Below are 16,941 nucleotides of genomic sequence, written 5' to 3'. Positions count from 1 at the left end.
GGAAATGGACTTATTTAAAAAGTTAAATTTTATAATAAAAGGCGGAAGAGCCGCAGTTACACTATTCGTTACTTGTTAAATGAATTGAATAAAGTGTACTCGTTTTAAGGGATCAAGCACCTAATTTATTCTAACTATTTAAAATCTTAAATATAATTTTTAAAATATTATTCAAGACAGGTCACACAAATAAGATAACTCAATTGTGGATTTTTTAATACTACTCAGATAAATAATCTGAAGTAGCCAGAACCCTAAATGAGCTCAAACCCCAATGAGTATAACAAAAAATTAATTTTAAATACCTGGATTTTAAATGTGAATTTAAATCCCATCTCTACTCTACGGAAACGTGATTTTTATAGTGCTTTGGTAACTAATTTAGCAGTAATTAAAATTAACAAGGGCGCACTACTGGCTGCTTGTGCATGTGTCAAGCTCTGTGCTACTCGTTGCTGGGATCCACCCAAGCGACTTGCGTGCACGCATCGTCGCTCACATTAAATGCTGTTTTATAATCCCAATAATAACATATTCCAATCCCCACTCCACCACCCCAAATAATGACGGTGCGTTTCCGCCAATCGCTCTCATTTCAATGTGATCTCCATCGCCTTAATTACTTTGTCCCAAAATTAATATCTTTTGCAGAGTACCCTGCTTTGACGATCTAATCAGGCAAACCCTGAATTTATTACCATCCTTGAAATAGAAACAGAGCCAGCATGCAACGCGACGCAGTTGTGGAGCTCAATCAGAGTAGCCCGCTTCCTCAGTTCACATCCTAGGCCCTATTCTCCCGCTTCTTCCCACTCCTTCCTAATCGTTCCTCTCAAGAATTCTGTCCCCATGTCCTGCCTATTATTCTTCATTCTCCAGCTTTCTCATCAATTTTCTGGTTTCATTTGGTTTCGCCTGCCTCTGTTTTTGCTGATTTAGATTAAGGTGGCTGAGACATTGCCACAATAACGTCCCCCATCCTATATCTCGCGCTCTGCTATGTTGAGTTATATAACCTTATCATTTTCTTCTTAAATTCCTGTCATGGTGCTTCTGAATGCGGCGGTGTAGGCTGATATGCTTGCAGTAATATTCCTGCAATGGCTGAGAGAATTGCGGCGTCATCCATGAAGGCTGTTTCTCGCAAGTCATTGTTATGGTTCTTTACGACGACATCTACCCTGTTTTTGTTATCTTGGTTCTTTGTTCTTCGTTCAAGCAGTCGTCCCCGTTTCATTGATTCTGATTTCATACCTAATTCTAAGCTCTCAACTGAGTTCGATAATTCAACTCTCAAGAACGATAATGTAAATGTTGAGTCCTCCATCGGCAACCGAGCAATACTAGTGAACGCTGAAGAGATAGAAGCGACCCACGAGACAGAATCACTACCTCAGAATGAAGCGCCTGCAACAAATGGCGATGAATCCAAGTGCGGCAGGAAAAACGACAGCGTTGTTGTTCCTCTTAAGGTTTTCATGTATGACTTACCTCCGGAGTTCCATTTCGGACTCTTGGATTGGAAACCCGAAGGAAATACTGCTTGGCCTGATATTTCAACCCAAACGCCTCATTATCCTGGCGGCTTGAATTTACAGCACAGCATAGAATTTTGGCTCACCATGGATCTTCTTGCTTCAGAACTCCCGGAACCCCCCAATGCTGGTGCTGCAATGAGAGTTCGCAATGTCAGCGAAGCTGATATCATATTTGTACCGTTCTTTTCTTCTCTGTGCTATAACCGGCATTCCAGAACCAATAGACGCGAAAGAAAGAGCATGAACAGGGTACTGCAAGACAAATTAGTGCAGTTTCTGACGTCTCGAGAGGAATGGAAGAGGTCTGGTGGAGTGGACCACTTGATATTAGCTCACCATCCGAATAGTATGTTGACGGCGAGAACGCAGTTATGGCCAGCAACACTCATACTTTCAGACTTTGGGAGGTATCCTCCAAACATAGCGAATGTTGAGAAAGATGTGATTGCACCATACAAACACGTGGTCGGATCCTACGTCAACGATTCCTCTGACTTCGATACCCGCCCAATATTGCTCTACTTTCAAGGGGCAATCCATAGAAAAGATGTATGTAAGTTTTCATGGAGTTGATCTGTTTTTGCATTCTCCTGTTATGCAAAACTGGTCTTCCTTAATTAACTTGTGTGTCTTTTCCTGATTCTCAGGGTGGACATGCTAGGCTGGCACTTTATAATATGTTGAAAAATGAGAAAGATGTGCATTTTTCATCTGGGAGTGTCCAGAAAGGTGGGATCAGGCAAGCAACGGAGGGAATGCATTCTTCTAAGTTCTGTCTCAATATAGCTGGTGACACTCCTTCATCAAATCGCCTTTTTGATGCCATTGCTAGTCACTGTGTTCCTGTGATTATAAGTGATGAGATTGAACTACCATACGAGGATGTCCTTGACTACTCTGAGTTCTGCATATTTGTTCGCACAAGAGACGCACTTAAGAGAAACTATCTGATGAATTTCATAAGGAGCATTGGCAAAGAAGAATGGACCCGAATGTGGAACAAGCTGAAAGAGGTAGAACCCATGTTTGAGTTTCAGTACCCGTCAAAGGAAGGAGACGCTGTGCAGATGATTTGGCAGGCTGTGGCTCGTAGAGTTCCTGCAATGAGGCTCAAGTTACACAGATCCAGGCGCCATGCACGATCTCTGTCTAAGAAAGAGAGAAGCTTACCCACAATGCCTGCACCAGTAAATTATTGGCTCGAAAGAAGAAATATAATTGTAAAAAACTCCGCCGCCTAGGTTTTTTGAAATTAGGGGGCCAATGAAACTCCGATACCTGTCTCAACGCATACAATCAGTCTTGCCGTTAGTTTCCTGTGTGTCAGCCAACAAGTGAGCACATGTTGTGACGAAGAAGCTAATGTTGTACATGACGTGAGTAATGAGTTAGTTAGAATCTCTGTACGTAGTCCTTCATGCTACAGTTAAAGCGGCCATGATGCTCTCTTATTCTATTTTATCAATCAATTATGTTTATGTATGATTAAATGTGTGTCCTGTTCATTCATACGAGTCTATGGATTGGTACTTGAAAATAAGGGGGCTCGCAATTCTAGATAAAATGTTACCCTACTGTTTATGATGACTTTACAACAAATGATGAGTTCCTACCCTACCATTGTGAAATGTCAATGGATTGGCAATTGATTTTGGAAATGATACAACGCTTCTTTTTTTTTTTTTTTGGTTTTGTCTAGTACTGATATTTCGGCCGAATGAAATGCTACTATTTATTATGCACTCACATTAATAGACTATGACTCGTTCTATTGGCATCCTTTGACAAAACACTGCTGATTGATATATAGGTTGTGTTCGGACTTCGGACATGGCAACCTGAGCTTAAGGTTAAACTATCATAATTGCTTTATTCTAATGAATTGGCCGCCGTCTTTGGATAAAAAAAAATATGGCCTGTTTGTTTTTGCTTTTTATTTTCTTGTTCTCAAAACGATTTTATAACTCTTAGAACAAGTTTTGGAAAAAAAAAAATTTTGGATAATAATTAAAAAATCACATTTAAAAAAAATAAAAAATCACACTTGATAGATGATAGTTGTCACTGATAATGATAAGTAGTACGTAGTAGGTGAGTAAAAAAGAAAATTTCTCCTATTTTTCTAAGCAACAAATAAAAAACACAAAAACAAAAGTAAGAAAGCAGGTAAAAATTATTTTGATCTTTTAGTTTTTGAAAACATGTTACTGTTTTTTTGTTTTTTAAAACAATCAATTAAAAACAAATTACTAAACAAGTTCTTTTGCTTTTTTGTTTTTAAAAATAAAAAATTATTTTAAAAATGAGAAACCAAACAAGCTTTCAATCTCTCAAAAGTTTCCAAAGTGATTCGATCAAAGAAATTACAAAGAATATAAAGTTCTAGCTATATATATATATATATATATATATATATATAGGTGTGATCGAATTTCTAAAGTAATTCTATGAAAGAAAATTTCGAATCATCTGAAATTCTAACTAAAATTAGGTATAGTTCCATAACTTTCTTCTCTCGCAATTTTTTAGTGGTAATGAATGTCTTGTAGCGGTTTCTAAAAGATATTATTTTTAATACATACCCATACGCATAGCTGTGTTTTGTAGTAAACTGTAATATACTCTTGTAGTCTTATTTGTAAATCACTTTCAATATGTTTCACACAGGTTAAGGAAAATTTTAAATTTTATTAATTCTCATTTAAAATTCAATAACTTTTCAACTTTATCTCCATTTAATATATATTATACCTCATATAAACAAAGTCAATACAATAATAAATAAAAAGTAAAATTATACATCCATATAAAAAAATTTCTCCCATTATCTTATGAATACCACCAACACAGAAGGTAGAGTAGGTGGGCTGATCATGGATGGGGGATTTCGGATTTGTTCGAGAGCCTAATTTTGCAGGCGAATTAAATGTGAGAGTGAAGAAAGGCCAACTTCATTTTCATCATTACAAGGTAGATAGCGAGAGAAAGGACACGTCTTTAATTGCATTCAAGTCTGTGGGATCACCTTCACCTTGTACTTTGCACCAATAACCCTTCCATTTGGCGTGTGATAGTTTGAATTTTTGGACGTCATTACTTCTATATATTAATGGCAGCTTTCGTGCCACACACTAGCAAAATGATTCCATGATTTCCCCTTCACCATAAACCTGAATTACTCATCAATATAATATCTAGCTTGCATTGTTGTGGTGTACAGGTGTCATCAGTACTCCCTCCAATTCTCAATCTATTTGTTTAATTTGAGTAGATTAAGAAGGTTAAATAAATAAATAATTTAATTCTAACAACTTTTTAAAACACGTTTATATGGTGGATTTTGTAGTCGCCAGATAATAATGGTATCATCACCTTCACCCTCACACTCCAGCTAGCGTCTGATAAGCTCATGGATTCACATTCCTTCTCTATCATTCTTTTAATTATGAAGCCCCGTTCCGTTGCTTGACTCCCATAGAATGTTTGGCCACACGCCACTCGATCATCAGCTGAAGGAAGGAGTAGGGTAGTTTTGTGGCCAAGGATCGGATGTGGAGGAAAGCCCAGCCTCGTACAGTTACGAGTTTTGTGCGAAAGATGAAAGAGACTGATTGACTACCTCATGAACCTGTGCAAGAGTGAAAAAAGAAAGCCATCAAGTCATGATTGTGAATATAACTGAATATATGACAGACAGACACTGCAACATTATCGTATGTTCCTTGTCAGAGTAGAATAAATATAGGAACCCCTCCAAGCAAGCCCCTACAACATGACAACAAAGTCTTTCGTTGCTCTTTTAGAGTCTCCCAAATGTACCCCCCCCCCCCCCAAAAAAAAAAGGCATTCTCCTCATTACCCTCAAAGCAGGTAAACATACATGAGGTAGGCCATTTACACCACTTTTCATCTTCTTCTCACCTCTCTCTCTTACGCCCCTATTATTGTTTGCTCTGGTTTTTGCTCTTTCGTAAGCTTTTTCTTCTCTTTTTTCGGTACGTTATGACTTAGCTTCATAAGCAGTTTACTTTTTCTCTTATTATTGATTGTGTGAGAGCATTAATCAATGATGCACCTCAACAGTTGCCAATTGCAGCATGCCGTATTTGGTCCCAAAGCAGCCACCTGCATTCAATAATAAAAACAACAGTTAAGTAACCATAATATATATAAATCCAGCTATATGGTACTTTATTTGGACTGCTCAATTCAACCTCACCAAATTAATCACGGTGCTTTTAATTACTAATCCATTATAGTGGTAAGGCTCAGGGTTTGTACCTAGCTATACGCTGCTACGCGGCAAACTATCATTGGTGCACCACCGCCCAGAGTCAAACTCGTGTATATATATTTGCATATCTTGTGAAACTTAAATGTTTGTCTGTGTTGATAAATTATAGACTACGCGGTGAACATTAAGATTCAGATTCTTGCACCGAAAGGTGAAGAGGAAGATCACATGTTTCCCATACAAAGTATATTTCTTAAAGGAAAAGGATTTTGAAGTGCCCATTCTTTTGTACAGTATGTTTGCTTGCAAGACCTTCGTGACACCTATCTCCCTTTCATTCACACACCACACACATCCATCGCTGTTCCTTCCTCTTTTAATCCCTGCATTTCATCTTTTTTTCAGTTTCCTCATTAATTAGTATATGTCTATGGTCAAATTTATTTGCCCATCTCACCGACTTTAATACTAATGCTTTTAAATAATATTTCGTATCAAAACTTTTGGTCTGTGTCCGTATGTGTATTAAAATACAATTCCAACGTAACATTTTATAACATGGTTTCGTTTAAGAAAATCAAATGCTTTTCAATGCTGCCAATTTATTGCTTGATTGGCACCAATACCAACTCGCAGTGTCTCAAATTCAAACACCCTTAATCTTAAAGTCTTACTCTTCCTGAAAATTTAAGGCGTCAGGTGTTGTTCAAGTATTATGCTGATAATAGTCGTTCAATGAATGGTTTGGCATGTAATAATGTGTCAAGGACTGGTTAAGGACGGCAAGGTCCACCGGCGATGATACCAAAGGTCTTGGACACTAAGGTCATATCACGACTTCCCACTCTAAATAAATACACATACCGTCACTTCTTTATGCAACCTTATCTCCTCATTTGTTTACTCTTGATGAAAATTATTAATAAATGCAGCAATTAAAAAAAACATGGAGAACAAGGTCAAACAAAAGAGAACGCGGAGAAGATAGAAAAGAGAGGATAATGAGTATATAGAAAAGGGAGGTAGAAATGCTAAAATAGGTTTAACATTTGTGAGGGTGATTTCCCTGGAGGTCTTAGAAGATTATTTACTGTCTGAGACGCGAGAAAACATGATGAGTAGCTTCCTGCAAGGCAAGCCAATTACAAACTTACTTGACACAAATCATTGATAAATCTGAAGTTACATATATGCATGTTGACGAAGATCCTAGCGTCTTAAATCCTCTACATATGATTTGAGTAACCTAGACGCTTTTCAGAAGACAGTTTCCTTTTTTTTTTTTTTAAACTCCTCTTTCATATGACACTAATTATGTTTAGAGTTGCCACATATCCTAGACTCAAGGATCCATTTATTCGATCCTCTGATCTGTTAGAAAGTAAGGGATAATTCCATCATCTCCTCTACTTGACCAACATTTTCATCTAAGAGCCACTTCTCGAAAACTGACAATGGAGGATCAGCAGTAGTGTTCTCAGATCTTTGCTTATTCCCCTCATCATCATGAGCCATAAAACGAACCTTGTCATCTTCATCAGCAGCAGCCGCTCCAGAACTCTCCTGAGTTGGAGGCGTAGAATCGCCTGTGGACTTGTCCCAAGAAGCATTATTAAGGTTCTCATAAGACAGAATGGAATCAAACTCTTCATGGGACATCATATCACCACCGCCCTCTTCCCGCTCGTCTTTGGTTTGGTTGGACATCAGACTAAGAGAAGACTTCGCCATGTTACTACCATTTTCGATGTTGCTGTTGCTCTGAAGCTCTGTGTGATTTTGGGTTGCTTTGAGGAGATTAGTTGTGTCTGTCTTTGGAGAGGATCTCATCCAACCTTCTAGGAGGCGAGAGATGTTCTCAGTGCTGGATGCATAGGTGGATGATTGAGACTGATTTAACCTTTGAGACGAACCATGGTTATTTCCCATCACAGCTAAACTCTCTCTCTCATTAAAACTCTTACAAACAAACTGATTAGCTGTTGTGGAGTTTGCTGCAAGGTGGGGGTCCAATCCTGTTTGAAGTTTTTTCAGCTTCTTCTTCAGATGGGTGTTCCAATAATTCTTTATATCGTTATCTGTCCTTTGGGGAAGGTACGAAGCTATGGCTGCCCATCTGCTCAACAATCAACAGCTCGACAAATTCAGACACATCAAAATCATTAATAAAAACTGGTACCAGTTACTTAGTTGTCCGTTTCCCATATATTGGCTGGTAACAAAATGATATAGAAAAGAAAATCCAAGATTTTTGTATAGAATTTGTGAATATTACTTGTTACCCAGTAGAGCTTGCAAATGAATTATCATTCCTTCCTCATGGGAAGTGAAGTTTCCCCTCTTGATTCCTGGCCTGAGGTAGTTCGTCCATCTAAGCCTGCAGCTTTTGCTGCACCTTGACAAACCTTTCAACCACAGAAGGAGGGAAAAAATACTTTTAATCTGTCGGTTTCAATTCAGAAGTCTTGAGATCAAGTTCAAAGCAAAATCAAGAAGAACAAGATCAGATAATACTGGCATGACGGTATCACAGCCTTATATCGGTCATCTTCCTTCCAACTGATGAAACATAAACAAAATTTTAAGACTTGGGAACTAAACAATGGATGAAATTACCAGTATTAGTAGGAACTGATCTCCAATTTCCTGGACCATGTTCTTGGATGTAAGAAACGAGAATGATGTCCTCCTCAGGTGTCCATGGACCCTTCTTGACGCCAACTTTCTCACAGCAAGGAGGCCTTCCCATGGCTTCTTTTTAGCCTCAAACTTTGCTATGGAGATTTCGTATAGTAACAACTAGGAGTATTTATATATTGGGTGGTCGAAGTAGCACTTAATTTTTACACTTACTCATCTATCTTGCCGAGTCGCCTTACCCTTCTAATAGCTTTAATTTTACAGTAGAACACACTACTGTTCTACTTTTCTCAGTCACGTGGCACTGAAGTTCCTCAACAAAGGTGTGAAACTTCATTTCACAAATTCAGGCCAGAAAAAAGAAGTGTCAGTGAGTGTCTAATCTAATTCTCTTGATTAATCAGAATTAAAGGTTACTTCCACCAAACAAAATATTAAATACACAAACTAAACTTGTAAATGACAGCAGATTTATGATAAGGTTGACTTATTTTTTGACTGGTGGTTTTTTTTTTTTTTCTTTTCCTTCTTGATTTGCACTGCTACAAATTCATTTGAACTCCTACAATAAATGAAATCTGCACAGCGGAGAGAAGAAAATACCTTTAAAAAAAAAAAACAGTTTTTTGAGATTTCAGTAGCACCTCTCAAATTGCGGAGTCAAGACACTAATTCAGAAGAAAGATGATGACTGTGGTGTGTTTTGCAATGGCTTCTCTTCCTTCTTTTTTCTTTTTTTGTTGCTTTTTTACTGCTAAACTTTCGAAGAGACCAAATTAATTTTCGACAATATAAATTTATTCATTTATTTTGCCGTAAAGTTTAATATCCCAGTTAAAATATGAATTAAATTTAAATGATTGCAGTTTAATTTGAATAGTATTCATTGGAGAGATACTTATGAGCCATTTGTACTTGCTTCCCTTCAAGGATAGGTTCACCGACAGGCAGGCTAGGACGCGGGCTTTTTTACCAATATACGATAAACAGTAAAATTATTTACCAAAATGCTACACTTTTAAAACTATTTACCAATATACTGCACTTAAAATCGTTCTTGGCAAGAACGATTTTAAAATTACACACAAGTCGTTCTTTGCGTGAACGATTTCAGAAATCGTTCACGCCAAGAACGATTTTACTTTTTCCTGTTCACCCTCTCACATACCAATGTCTGCTAATTTTACATGCAAAAATAAGAATCCTTGATAATGCTCCCATGAGGCTACAACGTCTATATTGCATTAAAATTTGAAAATCCCAATTTTTTTAATTTTTTAAATAGAGCTTGATGAAATTTTCTGTCATTTCCTCTTCTTTTTATTTTTCTCATACCAAACAATACGTAACAAACAAAAAAATGCTTTGATTGTAAATTTTTAATTGTAGCAATTAAGTTGTAAGAGTAAATTATTATTATTATTATTTTGGTCACAGGCATAAAAGGTCTATGCCCAATATTTGATTTCTCGTCAAACCGAATAAATGCCATACGACAGGCTTTTTTACCAAAATACTACAAGAAGTAAAATTATATACTAATATGCTGCATTTTTAAAAGTATTGACTAATATGCTACACTTAAAATCGTTCTTCAGGTGAATAATTTTTAAAGTCATTTATCTGCTGAATGATTTTTTCATAATCTATCTTTGATGTGCACGAAAGCTTGTGTGGCATTTATCTGCACTTAAAATCGTTCTTAGTAAGAATGACTTTCAAATTACACACAAGTCGTTTTTAGTGTGAACGATTTTAAAAATCGTTCTTGGCGTAAACATTTGTTAAATGAAGAAGTCGTTCAGTAGATAAATGACTTTAAAAATTATTCACCTGAAAAATGATTTTAAGTGTAGCATATTAGTCAATACTTTTAAAAGTGCAGCATATTAGTATATAATTTTACTCTTTGTAGTATTTTGGTAAAAAAGCCAGTTGTGTGGCATTTGTTCGGTTTGACGAGAAATCAAGTATTGGACATAGATCTTTTATGCCTGTGACCAAAATAATAATAATAATGATTTAGTCTTACAACTTAATTGCTACAATTTAAAATTTACAATCAAAGCATAATTTTTTTTGGTTATGTATTGTTTGGTATGAGAAAAATAAAAAGAAGAGGAAATGACAGAAAATTTTATCAAGCTCTATTTAAAAAATTAAAAAAATTGGGAATTTCAAATTTTAATCCAATATAGACGTTGTAGCCTCATGGGAGCATTATCAAGGATTCTTATTTTTGCATGTAAAATTAGCAGACATTGGTATGTGAGAGGGTGAACAGGAAAAAGTAAAATCGTTCTTGGCGTGAACGATTTCTGAAATCGTTCACGCAAAGAACGACTTGTGTGTAATTTTAAAATCGTTCTTGCCAAGAACGATTTTAAGTGCAGTATATTGGTAAATAGTTTCAAAAGTGTAGTATTTTGGTAAATAATTTTACTGTTTATCGTATATTGGTAAAAAAGCCCTAGGACGCGTCATCTCAAAAAGTAGCATGGCCTTTGTTTCCATTGAAGTCTGTCTAATTATTATGTGGTCCTTGTTTGCTTTTTCACTAATTTAGTTAATTAAGTCCAAGAAGAGCATGATTTTAGAACTGCGATGATAGACTTGGCATTCTGGGGAGAACATAAACAAAGAATTGAATCCAAAGAAAGTTACTAATGATCTGACCAAAAGTTGCCCGTACCGTACGTATATACCAATGACTTTGGCGACTGGGGTCTTGCACTTGCAGAACGATCTTGTCGGTTCTCTTGCACCGAAAGACATAAGACGAATAACGCTGTGGGACAATCACAAATGCATCAGGTATTAAAACAGGCTTCGCTGTATCAGTGGCCCCCAGGAACCAGCTTCCATTTCTACCAGAGATCATAAAATTTTTAAGGCGTCAGATATATGCACAAATTGACCTTCGCTTGAAAATCTTACGTCTATTTATTACATATTCACGTGCTTGGGCACAATGCTTTAAGGTTGTTTGGTGTACCCAGGTCGAATGGAGCAACTCCACCAGGCTTTTTCCTGGTGACGTAACAATGATAGACCTGAATTCTCTGATGTACACAGCAATAATCTGTCTATTTTTGCGGAGCACTCAATCCACTCATGCCTTAGTTGGATGAGAACATGTGACGTTTCACATGGGATGCCTCCATTTTCGTTAACGGAAAGAATCTCTGCTACGGCCTACAACCAATTGGAAACCTTTGCTAAACGTTAAGTTCTCTTTATCGACAAGAGAAAAGGTAAACGCTTTGCCCTCCAACATTCCTGCTCCATTTCTTCCCCATATAAGCAAAACTGAAATGAGGTTAATCATGGCGGACAAATCTCCGCATAGCTCAATACGCCATGGAAGTATGGAATAATTATAATATCACTGACATTAGAAAGAGAATTGCGCGTAATATTACCAGCATTGGGCAGAGAATGTGGGAATAGTTAGGTCAGGCTCCTTTAGCCAACAACTTGAGCGGCATGGCACCAACTGGATTTAATGCACCTGTCACTAGTCTTTTTTAGATTCATTTTAGGAACATCGTAATAATTAATGAAGGATTTCAAGCCACACAAGACTTGCACTAATAATCGGCTGCAATATAGGATCTAGCCGGCGTTACAAGATGACGATGGTTGCTAAGCCATGTATTAGTTGGCAGGACCTTTCATTGCATGGCTTAAATGGCCGAGACGGATAGACACAAAAACTAGCCATCAAAGAGCCATTGGCAACACTAACAATAAGGAGAATGGAGAGTACGTTCAACTGAAGAAAGAACACCGAGAGGGCGAAAAAAACATAACAGCAGAACATCCAGATCAATAATAAAGAGATGGGTGTTATTAAAGTGAGCACAGAAAGAGTTGAATTCTCACCCTGGATCTACATTAACTTCTATTCCTCCTCCCAGATACAATGTTTCAAGAGGTAGATAAAAGGCGTCAGAGTACCATTTTCCTATCACAGAAAGTATTCAACGCTATGCTTCTAACCCACGCTGATAAGATTTCCACACGGCCTACAAGCTACAGCAGAGGGATCAGGTGACCATCTGAGGCTCTTATATGACTCCAAGATCTTTTCTCGTTAGATTTATAATCAGTAATTCTGTATACCTAATTTGCAATCGCACCCATCCGCCAAATCGCCTAAGAGTAACTTTTGGATTGGATGCTGAGCAAGACATTGTTAAAGGCAGGATCACCTTCCCCGTGCCAGCGGTGGAATTGATTCCTTGTCCCAGCATGTTATTCATCTATCAAGTCTAAATAAAATGCCTACAGTTCTACACATAGACAACTTTGATGTTGCTGAAAAAGCAAATACCCGAGGAAGAACATCAAAAAATGTAATCAACCAGATACTTGTTTTCTTCTTTCATCTGTCTCAAACCTGTGGAACATCAACATCATCAAATTTTGAATCATACAGTGTTTTCATTTCCTCAACTGGTACCTTCTGATAAATATAGCGAGAAGAACATCTGTTTATCCTTCCCAGTGAATCAATTAAGACTCCATGAGAAGAAAGATAATGTCTGCTACAAGAGCCCCAACCCACATGGAATACCCAAATTGTATTTTAGTAAGATATATAATAGAATGATCACTAATATGTGAAGAGCTAGCATGGATCGTTAAATGTGAATCCGCAACTGATTCTGTTTGAGCATGTGAACCATCAATTTGCAGCAGAGTATTGGCCAGCACCTCGACCCTGCAAATATTGGTCGCTCCTGCCTCTGGAAAATGGGATCATTGGGTACTCAATGCAAGGTGCATATTCAACTATGATGTTTTGTGTTGCTTTCCTTCCACTGCACAATCAATAAACCCACCTTACTATGAGTCTTTCTGTCAAATTAATGATAAGACAAACTGCCCAGACGGCGACAAAAAATATGGAAGTGTGCATGTTAGGTGCCAAAGAAATCCCCTCCCCAAAAAAAAGGGGAATTAAAAGCTTAAAATCTTCTTGTACCAAAGCAAGCAATACGCAATTTTCAAGATTTTGACCATGTTATTAGAGGAACTGTACCAGATACTCACAGCTATGGCATCTTTTCAACTTCTTGGGCTTGATGTAGTAGCTGTTCTCCCCTCCACTTTCTGACTTATGCTCCCTCACAGGGTGATAGTTCAAAGAAGATAATTCTTCCTTTGCAGTATCAAGTCTGTGCTTTTCATCCTTCTGGTATAATTTTATTTCAGAGACAGCCCATCAATGCTCAGCTGTAATTAACACGATCGTCAATGGAAATATCGGCACTTACATGTGACTTCTTCAAGTTCATTATCTGTTGCCTGCAAAGTCTAAGTTCCATCTCAAGTGCGTGAATCCGAGATTCAGTAGGCACAACACATTGCTCCACTAACTGTTTTTGCCTACCCCGGATAACCTCTGGTTGCCACACATTCAAAGCTGCGGAGGCTTGTCTGCAAAAGCAATCACCAAAAGCAAATTTAAGTTAATTATGATAAAAGGTATCAAATAAAGACATGTTTTTAACGGAAGCAACTGTCATATATAGAGGAATGGAAGATTTAACCGCGCCGCCTTCATCTCCCATAATAAATATACAGCAACTTAAACCATAATAAACATACAGCAACTTAAAATGACAACAACAATTTTCCTTCGCACATGTCGCTGAAAATATGGTTAAGATTCAACTAGGATTGGCCGCTAATATTACGAAGGGAGTTAGAAAAGAGTTCTTCAATTTTAGCTCAGTAATTATGCACATATTCACCAGGGCAAGTAGTGGATTAGGGACGAACCTGACCTTGCGCAAATTGGACAACTCTGCCGCACTTTCTCTCATTTTGTTGCTCTCTTGATTTATCCGGCTCTCAATGTCTCGGAGTTTTCTGAAATGTTCAGCAATCTGACTCTTCTTTCTAAATACAGCCCTCCTGTGAGCGGCTATTCTTCTCTCCTTCTCTTTCTCGAACCTAAAAAGAGCCCGAAAGGAATTTTTTTTTTTTAACAAGAAATAATAGTGCCAAAAGAATTTTAATCCGTCAAAGGACCCTGCAAGATGTTGGTACCTAGAGAAAGTCTGAATTCCAGTGGTACCTGATTTTGTAAAGGGATTTGGATGACGGCGAAGTTGAAGATGAAGGATAAGAATCGAGAAAATTGCTGGCACAAGAAGTTTGTGTAAAAGGGAAATCAGAGGAGAGGAGGTGGCTCCAAAAGGGGTCTTCGTCGGAGAGGCGGCGGAGGCGTCGGCAAGAGATGGAGAGGCAGCATAGGTCCTTGTAGGTAAATCCGCAGCTTTGGACTCCTATTTCCAGAATTTTCCTCCACAGCTCGTCCGGTAGAACGGCCATTTGAGAACAACACCTTCACAACTTAATCGCCGGCGATCCTTCCCACTGCGATGGTAGATGTTATTGGAATCGAGAAGGCTTTTCCGGCGTGTTTGGGAAGCATTATAAAAAAACACTTTTTTATAAATTGAGATAAATTATTTTTAATATTTATTTTGTTTATCATAAAATTATTTTTAAAACTATAATTTTAATTTCATCTAAACATTCCTGAATTCGACGTTCAGATCCTTTTCACCATTCATGTTTCTTTGTCTTTTTCAGTAATTCATGAAATATTTAAAAATCTGAATAATAGCTATATATTAATTTATGTAAAATTGTTGATAAATATTTATAATAGGAAGATTTTTTTTAAAATTACAAAAACTAAACAAAGCTTTAAAGTTTTGATAACAATATTTTTAAAATTTTGTGAAAATTCATTATTTAGATATTACCAAAAAAATCATTATTTAGAATTAGTAATTTTATTTTGTTTTTCTTTGGAATTCTCCCTTTATAATAAGAATTAGAGAGAATATAATATGAGAAATTTATAAGAATTTATGATATTTTAGGATGAAATGACTATGCTTTTAAATTATTTTTTTTAATTCGTTTTTAATGAAACATCCAATCATTAGAGGGAAGCGCTTTAGGACAAAAAATGAGAGCACATTATTTGTGATTATCTTGATATCCGAACATAATTGGTGATTGGTAATCAACGTTACTTGTTTATATTCATCACACAAATAACGTTTTTGTATACAACATAATTATAATTTTACATTACGGGTGTAGCTGGCTAGGGGGAAAAAGGTTGAATTTTGAAGGGATTAATCAACTGCTCTCCGCCTAAATTATGTTAACATTTGAATATTTGATAATTATAAGTCTTGAATAAATTTCACCTACAGTTACCTTCCAGTAAACAGAATAAATTTCTCGTTGTTTTGATATTGCCTCTCTTCGGCAGAGCTCAAGCCAGCAGTCCCAGCGAGACTGCGAGAGTTGGAACTCGACTCCCAGCCAAAGGGTTAGCTCATTGCCCGAGAAGACAAAGTTATGCCTACCCAGCTCCTTTCCTCTTATGAATCCCTAAAGAAGGGCTCAACGTTTTGCAGTCAACTACGCTAGTTTGTTTGCCCTTGATGCATGACTTTTGTAATTATCTTTCTTACACGGACTGTTGTTTACACTGGGCAGTGATCTGTAAATAATTTTGATTAATGAAACTTCCTTTTTACTCAATAAAAAAAAAAAGAAGAAGAAGAAGAAGGGTTCAAGGCAAAAGATATCTCTTATCCAAAAAAAAAGTCCATAACACTTCGTTGTTGAAGGCAGAATTCAGAAGGCAGATAAATTGGGAATAAAAGGGGGGTACGAGGGACCTCCCTTAAAATGGAGTAAAAGTAAACAAGACAGGTCACAAAGAACAAGATGCTGATGATAATAGTAACTAAAATAAAGATGACATTGAAGAAATAAGCTCGTAGATCTCATCACAGGCTACTAGAAAATACAAATCCTGCCACTTGTATGCAACCAACTCGTTTTCCTCCTTTCCTGTGTCTTATACTCTCTATTCATGTTGCCAACGTTGTCTAAATCTCATACACTATAATCAGAAAGATACCCAGATATTTTACCACAGAAACATATACGAGACTGGGAATTAAACTTGATGGGGAGAAAAGCCAACACCTGTCTCAGAAAAGGAAGGAAAATACAGTAAAACAACAGAAGTGAAGCCAGGAACTAATCAAATCTAAACGAACCAAACCATTTTGTACCCCAAAGGGGGAAGCCATTACAGAGGCTACAAACTGAAATCAGTAAGAGCACCTTTCACTCAAAATTAGGTCATATAGGTGATATCCTTAAAAGAGAGTCTTCTATCTATGACGCACAAACATGAAGTTAGGAATAAAATGGCCAGGCATTGATGAACTTGTTGATACAAGAAAAATTAGAATCTAAGTGCTTGCATTACTATGCATGACTAATTTGCTCATGCACTCGTAGCTCTAAATTCAAATATATGTAAACAAATTTATGTCATTTAACATAAATTGTGATAGAACACATACACCAGTCAACATAATTTTCAACTTGGTGCAAGTTAATGGCTACAAGGACACTGCTTTACGATGCATGAAACAACCTTATCCTTGTTTGGCATATAAGAGGGGCTCACCA

The 16,941-nt window shown here is 37.0% G+C and overlaps 3 protein-coding genes across 8 annotated transcripts; 1 reads left to right on the top strand and 2 right to left on the bottom strand.

The window, feature by feature from the left end:
- The first annotated feature begins 806 nt into the window (after nucleotides 1-806).
- On the top strand, nucleotides 807-3,191 carry LOC114724673 (probable arabinosyltransferase ARAD1). Its single transcript, XM_028911078.1, has 2 exons — nucleotides 807-2,087; nucleotides 2,186-3,191. Exons 1-2 carry the CDS (start codon nucleotides 1,101-1,103, stop codon nucleotides 2,777-2,779), a joined length of 1,581 nt encoding a protein of 526 aa, XP_028766911.1. The 5' UTR covers nucleotides 807-1,100; the 3' UTR covers nucleotides 2,780-3,191.
- A 3,589-nt stretch (nucleotides 3,192-6,780) lies between these two features.
- LOC114724625 (transcription factor MYB60-like) lies at nucleotides 6,781-8,617 on the bottom strand. The gene is made up of 3 exons (XM_028911016.1): nucleotides 8,389-8,617; nucleotides 8,048-8,177; nucleotides 6,781-7,888 (listed from the first exon to the last, which is right to left on the bottom strand). The coding sequence occupies exons 1-3, from the start codon at nucleotides 8,519-8,521 to the stop codon at nucleotides 7,147-7,149; spliced, it is 1,005 nt and encodes a 334-aa protein (XP_028766849.1). The 5' UTR covers nucleotides 8,522-8,617; the 3' UTR covers nucleotides 6,781-7,146.
- A 3,282-nt stretch (nucleotides 8,618-11,899) lies between these two features.
- On the bottom strand, nucleotides 11,900-14,847 carry LOC114724618 (F-box protein SKIP24). Of its 6 annotated transcripts, none has more exons than XM_028911008.1 (5): nucleotides 14,501-14,847; nucleotides 14,203-14,376; nucleotides 13,695-13,857; nucleotides 13,460-13,612; nucleotides 11,900-11,923 (listed from the first exon to the last, which is right to left on the bottom strand). In XM_028911008.1, the coding sequence occupies exons 1-5, from the start codon at nucleotides 14,755-14,757 to the stop codon at nucleotides 11,915-11,917; spliced, it is 756 nt and encodes a 251-aa protein (XP_028766841.1). In that variant the 5' UTR covers nucleotides 14,758-14,847; the 3' UTR covers nucleotides 11,900-11,914. The 6 variants fall into 6 exon arrangements, with proteins under 6 accessions (XP_028766841.1, XP_028766837.1, XP_028766839.1 ...); XM_028911004.1 differs by lacking the exon at nucleotides 11,900-11,923 and adding an exon at nucleotides 12,767-13,163; XM_028911006.1 differs by lacking the exon at nucleotides 11,900-11,923 and adding an exon at nucleotides 13,076-13,299.
- Nucleotides 14,848-16,941: the final 2,094 nt, after the last annotated feature.

Source organism: Neltuma alba, unplaced genomic scaffold (genome assembly GCF_004799145.2).
Source record: "Neltuma alba isolate B1F8T4 unplaced genomic scaffold, ASM479914v2 tig00012194_pilon, whole genome shotgun sequence".
NCBI classification, from domain to species: domain Eukaryota; kingdom Viridiplantae; phylum Streptophyta; class Magnoliopsida; order Fabales; family Fabaceae; genus Neltuma; species Neltuma alba.
Note: the sequence above shows the minus strand (reverse complement) of the source record. Positions and strands in the feature narration are given on the sequence as shown.

What these genes read in the sequence shown, in the direction of transcription:
- LOC114724673 (XM_028911078.1), top strand. Translation starts at nt 1,101, where the DNA reads ATGGCTGAGAGAATTGCGGCGTCATCCATGAAGGCTGTTTCTCGCAAG. An exon ending in GGGCAATCCATAGAAAAGAT is followed by an intron (nt 2,088 to 2,185) that starts GTATGTAAGTTT and finishes CCTGATTCTCAG; the next exon opens with GGTGGACATGCTAGGCTGGC.
- LOC114724625 (XM_028911016.1), bottom strand. Translation starts at nt 8,521, where the DNA reads ATGGGAAGGCCTCCTTGCTGTGAGAAAGTTGGCGTCAAGAAGGGTCCA. An exon ending in ATCAGTTCCTACTAATACTG is followed by an intron (nt 8,178 to 8,388) that starts GTAATTTCATCC and finishes TGTGGTTGAAAG; the next exon opens with GTTTGTCAAGGTGCAGCAAA. An exon ending in CAAGCTCTACTGGGTAACAA is followed by an intron (nt 7,889 to 8,047) that starts GTAATATTCACA and finishes ATTGTTGAGCAG; the next exon opens with ATGGGCAGCCATAGCTTCGT.
- LOC114724618 (XM_028911004.1), bottom strand. Translation starts at nt 14,757, where the DNA reads ATGGCCGTTCTACCGGACGAGCTGTGGAGGAAAATTCTGGAAATAGGA. An exon ending in TCCAATTTGCGCAAGGTCAG is followed by an intron (nt 13,858 to 14,202) that starts GTTCGTCCCTAA and finishes TTGCTTTTGCAG; the next exon opens with ACAAGCCTCCGCAGCTTTGA. An exon ending in TGAACTTGAAGAAGTCACAT is followed by an intron (nt 13,613 to 13,694) that starts GTAAGTGCCGAT and finishes AAATTATACCAG; the next exon opens with AAGGATGAAAAGCACAGACT.